Genomic DNA, 14,294 nt, shown 5'->3' with positions numbered 1-14,294 from the left:
GTAAATACAGATAAATATACCTGCAACACACAGACTGCAAACACTTGTTTTAGTGATCATAATGCCCAAATACTAACAATCACTATTCCAGGAAACGCAAAAGCCCAGAAAACTAGAGCTATTGTCAGGAAGTTTAATAATGAAAACATAGATTAATTTTTTTATCTCTTGTTTCAGGCTTTGGCAAAATTCTTGAAAAACTATTTCTTAGAAGGCTGACAGCCTTTCTAAATAAAGAAAACATAATAAGTGATGTGCAACACAGATTCAGAACTGGCAGATCAACACAGTCAGCTATTTATACCTTCTTAAATGAAATTCTAACTGCAGTAGATAATAAGCAACATGTGTCTGGCGTATTTCTTGATCTTAGTAAAGCCTTTGATGTAACTGAACATAGTACTCTTTTGCAGAAGCTAAGTAATTATGGAATACGAGGCCTGCCAAACAAGTGGATAAATTCCTACCTTCATGACCATCAACAGATCACTCAAATAAAATACGAAGACATAAAAACACAAAAAATTGTAATTTTTACAGTAATGCACAAAAAATTACATATGGAGTTCCTCAGGGGTCAGTCCTTGGGCCAATTCTTTTCATTTTTTATGTTAATGATTTGTCAGAAAAAATAACCAAAGGGACAACAGTACTTTTTACAGGTGACACAAATATCTTAATCAAATCATGTGATGAGGAAAAAACAACAGTTACAGGTATAATACAAAATTTAACACAGTGGTTCAGAACAAACAAGCTAATAATAAATAATGAAAAAACAGTGACAGGCAATTTCCACAGTTCACAGAAACTACATCCTGCAAGACCGATTTTTAAAATTGATGGAAAAACTGTCTCATCTGTGAGTGACACAACATTTTTAGGTATACATATTCAGCAAAACCTAAAATGGGAGACACATCTTAAACATGTAAATAAAAAGCTAAATCCTCTCACAAAGTACAAGCCGTGCGTCAGTGATCACAATGTACCATGGCAGTATTCAGTCATTGCTGATGTACGGCATTATATTTTGGGGGAACTCTGTAGATCCAAACAAAAGATTTAGGCTACAGAAAAAGATTGTTAGAATTATAAACCATGCTAAGTACAGAGACTCCTGTAGACCAACATTTAAAAATCTCAATATACTGCCTCTACCATTCTTATATATGTATGAAATACTAAATTTCACAAAAGGAAGTATTTTAAAAGATGGAAATATCTTCAAGTGTATCTGTGATTTCCACCCTCATGATACTAGGCAGAAGCATTATTTGCATGTCAATACAGTAAGTACAAACATTTGTAAGAGAGGAGTGTATCATACTGGCATAATGCTGTACAATCTCATGCCATCCTATTTGAAACAGATGCAAAATTTACAAAAGTTTAAAGTGAAACTGAAAGAGTACTTGCTTGACCACTGCTTCTATTCTGTTTCCGAGTTTTTAGAGTACCAGAAAAGTATAGTTAGACTGCTCAAATATTCTTAATCAATCTATCATTTTATTTCATTATATTAATTTTGTCATCAATATTCAACATGTATTGAATAATTTTTAATTATTTATCTTTTCAGAGTAACAGTGTGTATGATGTTGTATATACTGTACCAACCTGACTTCTCCTACATCGTTTGTGCAAAATATGTACCTAAACATGATTTACAGGACCAACAAAGAAATATAAATACAAATACACATTTTTAACAATATTAAGTCAGCAGAGCTTGCAATACGTCTACTCACTATCAATTATTGAGACGAACAGACTTTTTAACTATATCAACATGGCGGAGCTCATAATATGTCTGCCCTCTATGATGTATAGACACAGACAGAGCTAAAGCAGTTAAAAAATTGAAGAGCATTTTTCTACCTCTTTTTTTTTTTTTGTATGTCAATGTTATCCTTGGTACAAAATTATTAGGTGTGAAAGAATGAGGGAGAAAAGAAAGAAATAATAATAATAATAATAATAGTAATAATATTATGCTACATCATAGTGTTTCTTTCAAACCTTATTGAATTTTATGATTAGTTGTCTGAGTATAAAATTTGAAATTTTGTTGTTAATCTCGCACTTTTTTTGACATTTCTGAATCATCTTTTGAGTTTAATGTGTATAGACTCGACTTTTGTTACTAAGCCATTGTCAAGAATTTTTGAATCCTCTTGTAGTTTAATATTTATAGACTTAATTTTTGTGACTAAGCCATTATCATGATTTGGTACATACTGATCACAGTGCATAGTCTGTGTAGCCATTCAACAATTAGTTCTGAACTTCTGTGTTTTCATTGTTAGCACTGGACAATTTTCATATACGCTCTTATTTCTGTATAAAGAATTATAAAAGATTAGATAGTTATTTCTCCTAGAGACTGATCATATATTGATGTGCCATCAGTGTTTGAAAGCAAATACCATCACTCTTACTAGTTTGCAGTTTTTCATCTATGTTGTTGTTGTTGTTGTTGTTGTGGTGTTCAGTCTTGAGACTGGTTTGATGCAGCTCTCCATGCTACTCTATCCTGCGCAAGTTGCTTCATCTCCCAGTAAGTACTGCAGCCTACATCCTTCTGAATCTGCTTAGTGTATTCATCTCTTGGTCTCCCTCTATGATTTTTACCCTTCACACTGCTCTCCAATAATAAATTGGTGATCCCTTGATGCCTCAGAACATGTCCTACCAACCAATCCCTTCTTCTAGTCAAGTTGTGCCACGAACTCCTCTTCTCCCCAATTCTATTCAATACCTCCTCATTAGTTTTGTGATCTACCCATCTAATCTTCAGCATTCTTCTGTAGCACCACATTTCAAAAGCTTCTATTCTCTTCTTGTCCAAACTATTTATCGTCCATGTTTCACATCCATACATGGCTACTCTTTGTATACTTTCAGAAACGACTTCCTGACACTTAAATCCATACTTGATGTTAACAAATTCCTCTTCTTCAGAAACGCTTTCCTTGCCATTATTGCCAGTCTACATTTTATATCCTCTCTACTTCGACCATCATCAGTTATTTTGCTCCCCAAATAGCAAAACTCCTATACTACCTTAAGTGTCTCATTTCCTAATCTAATTCCCTCAGCATCACCCGAGTTAACTCAACTACATTCCATTATCCTTGCTTTGCTTTTGTTGATGTTCATCTTATATCCTCCTTTCAAGACACTATCCATTTTGTTCAAATGCGCTTCCAAGTCCTTTGCTGTCTCTGACAGAATTACAATGTCATCGGTGAACCTAAAAGTTTTTATTTCTTCTCCATGGATTTTAATACATATTCCAAATTTTTCTTTTGTTTCCTTTACTGCTTGCTCAATATACAGATTGAATAACATCGGGGAGAGGCTACACCCCTGTCTCACTCCCTCCCCAACCACTGCTTCTCTTTCATGTCCCTTGACTCTTATAACTGCCATTTGGTTTCTGTACAAATTGTAAATAGCCTTTCGCTCCCTGTATTTTACCCCTGCCACCTTCAGAACTTGAAAAGAGAGTATTGTAGTCAACATTGTCAAAAGCTTTCTCTAAGTCTACAAACATAGGTTTGCTTTTTCTTAATCTAGCTTCTAACATAAGCCATAGGGTCAGTATTGCCTCACGTGTTCCAACATTTCTATGGAATCCAAAGTGATCTTATCCGCAGTCAGCTTTTACCAGTTTTTCCATTCGTCTGTAAAAAATTCATGTTATTAATTTGCATCCGTGACTTATTAAACTGATAGGTCGGTAATTTTCACATCTGTCAACACCTGCTTTCTTTGGGATTGGAATTATTATATTGAAGTCTGAGGTTATTTTGCCTGTCTCATACATTTTGCTCACCAAATGGTAGAGATTTGTCAGGACTGGCTCTCCCAAGGCTGTCAGTAGTTCTAATGGAATGTTGTCTACTCCCGGGGCCTTGTTTTGACTTAGGTCTTTCAGTGCTCTGTCAAACCCTTCACACAGAAACGTATCTCCCATTTCATTTTCATCTACATCCTCTTCCATTTCCATAATATTGTCCTCAAGTACATTGCCCTTGTATAGGCCCTGGGTTTCCATCTGAGCTCTTGATATTCATACTAGTGGTTCTGTTTTCTCCAAAGGTCTCATTAATTTTCCTGTAGGCAGTATCTATCTTACCCCTAGTGAGATAAGCCTCTACATCCTTGCATTTGTCCTCAAGCCATCCGTGCTTTGCCATTTTGCACTTCCTGTCAATCTCATTTTTGACACATTTGTATTCCTTTTTGCCTGCTTCCTTTACTGCATTTTTATATTTTCTCCTTTCATCAATTAAATTCAATATTTCTTCTGTTACCCAAGGATTTCTACTAGCCCTTCTCTTTTTACCTACTCGATCCTCTGCTGCCTTCACTACTTCATCCCTCAAAGCTACCCATTCTTCTTCTACTGTATTTCTTTCCCCCATTCTTGTCAAATGTTCCCTTATGCTCTCCCTGAAACTCTGTACAACCTCTGGTTTAGTCAGTTTATCCAGGTCCCACTTGTTTGCAGTTTCTTCAGTTGTAATCTACAGTTCATAACCAATAGATTGTGGTCAGAGTCCACATCTGCCCCTGGAAATGTCTTACAATTTAAAACCTTGTTCCTAAATCTCTGTCTTACCATTATATAATCTATCTGAAACCTTCTAGTATCTCCAGGTTTCTTCCATGTATACAACCTTATTTTATGATTCTTGAAGGAAGTGTTAGCTATGATTAAGTTATGCTCTGTGCAAAATTCTACTAGGTGGCTTCCTCTTTCATTTCTTACCCCCAGTCCATATTCACCTACTATGTTTCCTTCTCTTCCTTTTCCTACTATCAAATTCCAGTCATCCATGACTATTAAATTTTCGTCTCCCTTCACTATCTGACTAGTTTCTTTTATCTCATCATACATTTCATCAATTTCTTCGTCATCTTCAGAGCTAGTAGGCATATAAACTTGTACTATTGTAATAGGCGTGGGCTTCATGTCTATCTTGGCCACAATAACGCGTTCACTATGCTGTTTGTAGTAGCTTACCCGCACTCCCATTTTTTATTCATTATTAAACCTACTCCTGCATTACTCCTATTTGATTTTGTATTTGTAACCCTGTATTCACCTGACCAAAAGTCTTGTTCCTCCTGCCACCGAACTTTGCTAATTCCCACTATATCTAACTTTAACCTATCCATTTCCCTTTTTAAATTTTCTAACCTACCTGCCCAATTAAGGGATCTGACATTCCACACTCCGATGCATAGAACGCCAGTTCTCTTTCTCCTGATAACGACATCCTCTTGAGTAGTCCCCGCCCGGAGATCCGAATGGGGGAGTATTTTACCTCTGGAATATTTTACCCAAGAGGACGCCATCATCATTTAACAATGCAGTAAAGCTGCATGCCCTCGGGAAAAATTATGGCCGTAGTTTCCCCTTGCTTTCAGCTGTTCGCAGTACCAGTACAGGAAGGCCGTTTTGGTTAGTGTTACAAGGCCAGACCAGTCAATCATCCAGACTGTCGCCCCTGCAACTACTGAAAAGGCTGCTGCCCCTCTTCAGGAACCACACATTTGTATGGCCTCTCAACAGATATCCCTCCATTGTGGTTGCACCTACGGTACGGCTATCTGTATCGCTGAGGCACGCAAGCCTCCCTACCAACGGCAAGGTCTGTGGTTCATGGAGGGGTTTTTCATCTATATGGAGTGTAATTCATTTCCATTTGTCCATCTTCTCATGTGTCTTAGTAAGTTATGTTTAAATAATTTCTGTTGGTATCAAAAGTAACTGTGCTTAGACAGTTTGGTCTAGTTTCGATGTTTTTAAATACCTTTTAGTGAAATTTTGTACTGTTACTTATTGTCATCAAAGATACCCAAACTACAAGGTCTCATTTGCCTGTGGATGTAACATACTATCCTCACAGATTGCTTTGGTATTTATAGTTGCAGTTATTGCTATTATTTCATATGTCCACAGAAGTCAGTACTTTGAAGGTCTGTAAATTTGTCAAGAGTATCTGTACATTGATAGTGTAGGTTGAAGTTTGCCTGTGTTGGCAACAATGAATAAAACTAGAATATTATTTACTGTTGATGAAAGCACCCCGTCTTAACTGTCAATCAAACAGACTAACATGTTTTGAGGTTTCTGTTGTGGATACTTGTTATGCCAAATTTACATTAATTTCATGTTTTATTAGAGTTAGCTTGTGATGCAGCACCATGGCAAATATAGGTAAGAGGGACATTCATAATTGTCCACAGGTTGATATTACTATGGATTTTTTTGATGCAACATCAATGAAAATTACACCAGATATAGTTAGGAGCTTAAGAAAGAAGCACATTTTTGTTTTTTCATTGTGTACTCTTAACAAAAAACTGGTGAGAGGTAGAAATGGACACTGCAGAGGTCTTGGGTACGTAACTGTTGATGACCATAAGCCGTACATCAATATCAAAACTTCATGCAGTAAAAATGCTACAGAAATCCACAGTGTATTAAGTGAAGATTGTAATGAATTTACAGTGGACTGTAGTACAGTTTCTTGTTGGGTTAATGTTTTTCGTGATGGTTGTATGAGCATAGAGAGTAATCCAAGACCCGGAAGGCCAAGAAGTCAACGGATGAAAGAAATATGAAACTTGTGGCAGATGCACTTGAATAACAGTGTGACTTGTGAGGAATTCTTTGGAGCAACAGGAATTCCATCACCAACAGTTTTCCATATGATTTGACCTAGAGAAAGATTTCTGTGAGGTGGGTCCCTTACCTCAAGAGAAGCTTGACATTGCAACTTTGCTCAAACCACAATTCTACTGAGAAGCTCAAGAATTCTTGTGTTGCATGGTCGCTCTTGATAAAACATGGTTTGGAAACTTTGAACCAGAGTTGAACTCACAGTTCAATGAGTGGAGAGCTTCAGATTCTCCACATCCAAACAAATTTCCACATGTCATTCAATGTCAAGCAAATGATTTTTGCTTATGATCACCAAAGAATAATCATGACAGATAAATTTCCATGTGGAACAAGTGTCACAGTAGTATATTAGCGTAACTTCATACAAAACCTGCTGAGAGGATTTTTTGACAATGGAAATTATTCCAATACCAAGGAAATAGCGAACCAAATATACTGCGAGCACAGGACAATTTGTGTCATTTTACATGCAGCCAAAATTATGTTACGAATCATGAATGAAAGAGTGGAATGTGTAATGGAGGAGAATTTACTGGAATAGCTAGATTTTTGAATGAATATAGCAGCATGAATGTAAGAGGACTCTTACAAATTTTGGGAGGGGGGTTTATTGAGAAGCAAAGAGAGTGATACACATGTTTTATAGACCTGAAAAAAGTATTTGACAATGTGGCTCAGGATAAGCCTACAGCTATAATGAAGGAAAAGAGGATAGACAGAGGAAGGTAAGTGACGTATAAAATCATTATAGTTAAATTGTCAGTGAGAGTGAGAGGAGAAAGGACCAAATGGACTGAACCACAAAATGGAATAAGACAAGGTTGCCTCCAACTTTTTTCAATCTGTACTCAGACAATATGACTGAGCACTGCCCATGACATGATGACAGGGAAAAATCAGGGGAGAAGGTTTGGAGATGACATGACCATTCTAGTATCGATGAAAAAGAATTGCAGGAAATACTGAATATCACTGAAACTAATTGGAAGAACTATGGAATGAAAATCAAAGGTAAACAAAATAACGGCACTAGAAGGAGAGAAGCAGCAGAACATTAGTAAAGCTTTAAATACCTAGGAAGCAGGATACAGAAACAAATGGAAGAGCAGCACAGACATTAAAATCAGGATACTAATGGCGAAAGAGGCATTTTGTAAGCAGAAGAGCAATATGGGCAAAGATTTGAGGAGAAGACTGATAGTGTGGTTTGTATAGATTGTCCTCCTGTATGGTACTGAAATGTGGACAATGGCGGTGTGGCAGGGGATATAAAAAGTAAATTCAATGTATATGATTTACAATTAGGAGGTACTGACAAGAGTAGAGACCACAAACAATTACTCAATGTAATAATAGAAAAGAATCTGGATATGACCTCCATGTTAAGAAAGAAGGAAGGAGGTGCTTATAAAAACCGTCTTATGGCTGACTGTCTAAAGCAATTGTTTTTAAGTTAGCACAAAAACTAAATTCAGATCAAGCTGAACACAGAAATGTGCACTGTATAAACCTTGTCATAGATTATTTTGCTGTGAAGTAGGAACAACTTCGACCATCAAAATTTCACAAATCAAGTAGAGTTCCATTGCTATCATCAGCTCATAACTTAGTGACATTGCAAAAGAGACAGATTCATTTTGCACAAACATACACTAAAACGAAGGAAATGATGATGCTGTTGTTGGCCTTCTCACATTGCTAATTTTTTAAGGAGAATATCAGTGACACTAAGTAATGAGTGCAGATAACCATAATTTCTTCCAAAATAATTCTTGAAGGTGTTTCATTGGCACTTAGCATAAGAATTAAAAAGGGAAGCTTAAACTATTTGCAGTGAACAGTAAGTATATGTAGTTTGACAGCAGCTAATAATTACTGAATACCTCTTGCAAAAATGTTCTCTACATTTAATATCAGTAAATACAGAATTCTTATGAATTTTTTTTACTAAACATGTGCATGGATTGTGGACAACTGCATGTGTATTGATGAGAAGTAATAGTTAGTGGGGACATGTAAGTCAATGAGCAACGTCATTTTTGTCAGCTAATTCCAAATTGAAGCTGTGTCTTAGTAGCTCAGTGGTTATGTGCTGGATGTTGGTCTATGGTCCTAATAATAGATCTGGGTTTCAACTCCAGTTCAGTGCCCCCCTCCACCACAAAACACTTCTTTCTTTCTCCTCTTGTAATATTTGATACTTTGTAAATTGCCAACCTGAATCATCTCCAAAAGTACCTTGCCCAGTAAAACGTGGTGGTGGTTAAATCAGTATTCAGGTTGATGAAAGGTCTACCTAAGCAGACAACACAGATTTGTTCTTCTTCCACTACGGACTATTGAAACTTCCATCTACAGGGAAATCCACTTAAACTAATGGCCAACAAACTGTAATATGTATGTTTTCATTATACTCAGCCTATTTACCCTGACATGACACCTCTGTTGTCTACAGTGCATTTTCACTGTCAAACTATCCATGCCACCCACTCGACCATGAATTCCCGGCGGTCAAATGATATATCCTCTATTATATTTATTGTACTCTTTACTCTGTTGTACAACAAATCATGTCTTCCCTTCCTCTCCAATTCTTCAATTGCTTCAGATTCCTTTTTTAGCCATTTTTCCTAGTTTGCTCTGTTTCTCTACATGGTTCATTATTCAGCCTCCTGGAGATCTTTACTACATCTTCATCACTCTTATTTTTGAATTTTCATCTCTCCTCCATTTTAGAATTATAGTGCAACCCACTATAATTTTTTGCACTAATTTTATGATTTCTTATATTAGCGTATTCCATCACGTATTGACATTATCAGGTGATTCTTTGTTTCACACTGTGCTAATATGCTCGAGTGATAACATTTTTCAAATTTCATCTTTTACTGATCTTTGCTTTTTTGGGTCTCACTTTTTCAGCACAACAGTCTTCGTGTTTTCGTTTTTATTTCTGCCTTAAGCAAATTGTGATCACAATATATGTACCTGGTAATTTATGAAGCTTCTTAATTCTGTTTTTGTACCTTACACCCACAGTATAAAATCAGTTTTGTTTCAATAATTATCTCCCAGTGACTTTCAAGTGTAGATCCATCTCCTGTTGTAACAGTCCTGTGCTTGGACATCCTGTCAACTCATTGGCATCTTGTAGCTTGATTCTTCAGTGAAATAGCTAAAAACTGTTTTGTAAGATCATGCAAGTGACATACACTACACTTTTGTTACAGTTCAGTGCTCTTCCCACATTTATTAGCCCTGTAAATGACGTGATGCCCTGGTACCACTTTATACTCACACATTTTATGAGAGTTATAGTCCTCACAATAGTAACTCCAAAAAATACACTTAGTAAATTGTCTCAATGAAGTTGCATGATAACTGATGAACACAACAAGAGTTTGCACAGTGGTAGCAAAATGAAAAGAATGGTTCCCATGATGTTTTCAATAAAACTACATAAATAAAAGAATCAAGTGATAAACCTATCACTGTACAAATCTATATGTTAAGTGGTAAATATTCAAGTTCAGACTTACTTTACAAAACATTTGCACAGAAGTGTTGCATGTTTGATAATTAAACACTAACTTCATTCATAAGAGAGTAACTCGAAATTTTTGCACTGTGCACTCAGAATGGACAAATAGATTGCACACAGATATCGCATGGTTGCTGACACATAGATATTGCATGGTTCCTGAAGCACACAGGATTGTAAGATACATAGATCTTATGTGTGTGATTACCAGTAGCAGAATCTTTCAGCACAGATGTTGCCTGCAAACATTCAGACCACTGACTATTTTGGGTGAAGTCGAATTGATTAGGATTTTGTTACTGAGGATGGATTATAAGTGCTGATAAAAATTTGCTGTGGGAAGTAAGTGGTGGTGCAGGAATTCACAAAAGTTAATAGAACTATTTTATGCATGTGTGTTGGGAGTACCCTATTTATGAATATGATAGCCATCTTAAAAAAAATATTTTACATTATGGTAAATTATGCAGATTCTTAATCAAATAGTAAAGTATGTCATCTTGTTCATAAAAATTATGGCAACAAAAGTATAATGTCAAACTTCAGAATCTAACAAGCACAGAGGCAAAATCTGCAATGAAAAATTAGGTTGATCCTGATCTTTAATGTTAATTGTTTTGTAAGTTAACCGGTTCTGTGAAAATTGGTATATGTTACGTAAAAGCTGGCATACAATCCTTATACTGTTGCATGTCAGTTTATCAAAATTGTGGATTAGCTCACTAGAAATTTCACATGATGAACTGTAGTATTATTCTCAGTTAGGGCTAATTTTCGGTTTTCAAAGTTCTCATGAAGTACTTACAGTACAGGAAGACAGTACATTAAAAATAATAACTGCAATAACTAATGTAGTAGGTAAAAGCTTAGTTAAGTTTTTGAAATATATATGAGCATCTGTCACATGTATAATACTTAGATAATGTACAAAATTTGAAAAATAAGAAAAGCAAAAATTTTAAAAAAATTTATTGCCGGAGTTAAAATCATAATGGATGCTGTAGTTTGAACTTGCTATGTCTCAGTGTGATTTTTTGAACCATGTATTGTCACTACTAGTGACGTTCCCTGATCTTTACTACTTCCAACATCATTACTGCCTGCAATGGTTCCCTAATTCGAGTCACCTAGATTACTACTTTGCAGCAGTGGCAGATAACCAAAAAAACCTCTAGGACGGGGTGCTAAAGATACCTTGAGCTACCTTACTTTTACTGTAATAAAAAAAAAGAAAAAATCAAGCCACATGCAAAGTTTAAGAAAGTTTTATTTAAACTGATTATACACATATACAAGACAATGCCATCTTATCATATAAAAAAGTTACAATTGTGGTTCTCTTCCTTAAATGATGAATCCTGTGCACCCTTTCTTCCTGGAAAATTGGTTAATTAAATTGTCAATAGAACAATCAATGTCAGGGTGAATGTTCAACAGAGCTAAGCCATTAAGTTGATCCTCCTTCATTGTCGAACTCAGCCATGTCTTTGTACGCTGCAGTGTTGAAAAACTTCTTTGTACTGTAGCAGTAGATGCAGGTATACAAGCAAATATTTTTTACGGCTTGTGCAGAGTTGGGTAGTCAGATCTAGGACAAACAGACAACTTTATACTTATTCATTCTTGATATTTCTGCTTATGAATGTAAACTAACACCCTATTCAGCGAATAGTCCTTATTAATAACACTACATATCGAAGGTTCTCTGTATAAGAAAAGAGTAGAATATTTGCAACTTTTCTCAAACAAATGCCAGACAGAATAACATATGGAGATCACTATATCACTTGAATGGCTGCGACTTTTGTCATAGGTATTTGTTAGCTATCTACATGGCAGAGAGAAACACATAAAATATGATGACGCGGACGTACATGCTACGTAGGAAAGTACAACTACTCGATAACTTGATTCATTTGAGTCAAAAGAAATGAACGAACCAGTAACAATTTTCTGTACTGATTTATATTTCCTTTACTAACTGGTCATTGTGTTCTGAAGCTGGTTATATAAAACAAACATGTACAGACACAGAAAAAATATTTATTGTACAAAAAACTACAACTGTTAAACTACTTTTCTACATAGCTTCCGAAATTTTGTAGGCACTTGTCATAGGTTGGCACACTTTTTTGTATGCCTTCTACATAGAAAGTTGCCGTCTGTGTTTTCAACTGAGTGATAACATGTCCTTTCACTTCATCATCACCAAGGACATATTTTAGGTGTAAGAGGAGAAGAAAGTCACAAGGAGCAAGATCCAGGCTGTATGGAGGATGATCAAACACGTCCCAATGAAATTCCCGTAAGAGTTGTTTGCTCACATTCGTCATGTGAGGTCGGGCATTATTGTGCAAAAAAACAACAAATTTCAGTTTTTCAGTAACCATTTCATGAATTAGTGATCATGAGATCTGCAGAACTTCCATAGCAAGGGCAATAAGTGTACACTTACAGTTGTGCTTAATCTTCTCTTGAGCTGTGTGAACCAGTTCATCAGTAACCACAGATGGGTGTCTATTTCATTCTTCCTCATGCACTTGATCATGGCCTTCATTGAACAGTCTGACCCATCTTCTAACCATTGAATCACTCATAGCATTTTGTCCATAAACCTCACAGATTTGCCGATGAATTTCCTTAGGTTTAACTTTCTTTGAATTTGGACAATGAATCACAGATCTGATTTCACATGCGACAGCATTTTCAGTTATGGTTGGCATTATAAACGAGCACTACATAGCACACATCACCAGCAGCGATCTGAAAATGGCATATGTCTTCTCCTTGAGTCAGAGTAACTGCCACACATGCTCAGAACTGCGATCGTAGTGCTGCTGCAGATAGAAATAGAAATGGAACTTACTTTGTGGATGACCCTCGTATATTTTTGCATGCCATCTAGCCTACGCTGATGATTGTGTCGCTTGCATAGTCAACTGTTTTCACACACTTAGCCATTTTCTGTCATAATCATTCCTACAACAGTTCTTGCTTTAAATTGTCATCATGAATAGTACATTGTATATTCGTCTGACTACAACTCCCCCCATACATCACATCTGATCTCAGCAATTTGTTTCAGATTGATATTATTCCAAGCTATCTTTCATTTAAAGTTTTCTAGTTTTCCAGCTTGCAGCAGTATTCTTACAATACAGGTACCAATCTTTGTTTTGTCTTTAATGTGTGCAATTAAATCAAATACTGTAAGTGTGGCTATACTGTCATCATTGTTTTACACAGCATTAGTTATAATGTACTGTGTTTCCAGTGGGGTAATAAATGAGAAACAATTTAGAATGGTCACAGTTTTGATGCAATTTCAGTTTATTCACAGTTTTGGCAAATAGTGGACACCTTCAGATGTTTTCAGGTTGGTTACGGTGTAACACGTCAACTTCATCACAATGTCTCGCAGCTGCCAATTCAAAATTGTGGCATTAGTAAAAAATAGACAGTATGTCTGTCCTTATAAAATACGCTATTGTGTTGGCTTTTAGTATTGTTTTTCAGAAGAAGATGTATAAAATGCAAATTAATTGTTATTTTTTAGCTAAATATAGCATACTATGTATAAAATCTGCATTTTCAGTATATTAGTAACTGCTGCTGTTTGTGAAGTATTTCATAGGCTGTAATAACCTTTGAAAAATTTGTCCTTTTCAGAACTGCCATCTGGCACCAAGTTGGATGCCACGGCTTGAGCGACTCATTGAAAATATTAGCCCTGAGAGTTCACATAAGGAATTTCGTGTCTGGCTTACATCGACGCCATCACCATCCTTTCCTGTTTCAATTTTACAGAATGGTACCAAGATGACAGTTGAACCCCCCAGAGGAGTTAAGGTAGTACTTATGATCAAAAAATTTATACTTTCATGAATTGTGCTTAACAAACATGTAATGAGTAGATGTTTCATATTTCAGACACAGTTGATGAATTTTAAGCTTCTTTATTTAGCACATCTTTGAACTATAGATAGGCCTTGATCACAGAGTTCTTTATTAAATGTTAATCATTTCAGAATTTCATCATCAGACTGAGAC

The 14,294-nt window shown here is 35.9% G+C and overlaps 1 protein-coding gene across 1 annotated transcript in view; it reads left to right on the top strand.

Moving 5' to 3' along the window:
- Positions 1-14,294, top strand: part of LOC124803257 (dynein axonemal heavy chain 1-like) — an 866,140-nt gene that overhangs the window by 749,405 nt on the left and 102,441 nt on the right. The window contains exon 49 of the mRNA XM_047264440.1: positions 13,914-14,093. Within this exon, the coding sequence (XP_047120396.1) occupies positions 13,914-14,093 (180 nt within the window). The remainder of the gene's footprint in view (positions 1-13,913; positions 14,094-14,294) is intronic.

The sequence above is a fragment of the Schistocerca piceifrons genome, chromosome 6, assembly GCF_021461385.2.
Source record: "Schistocerca piceifrons isolate TAMUIC-IGC-003096 chromosome 6, iqSchPice1.1, whole genome shotgun sequence".
Taxonomy (NCBI): domain Eukaryota; kingdom Metazoa; phylum Arthropoda; class Insecta; order Orthoptera; family Acrididae; genus Schistocerca; species Schistocerca piceifrons.
Note: the sequence above shows the minus strand (reverse complement) of the source record. Positions and strands in the feature narration are given on the sequence as shown.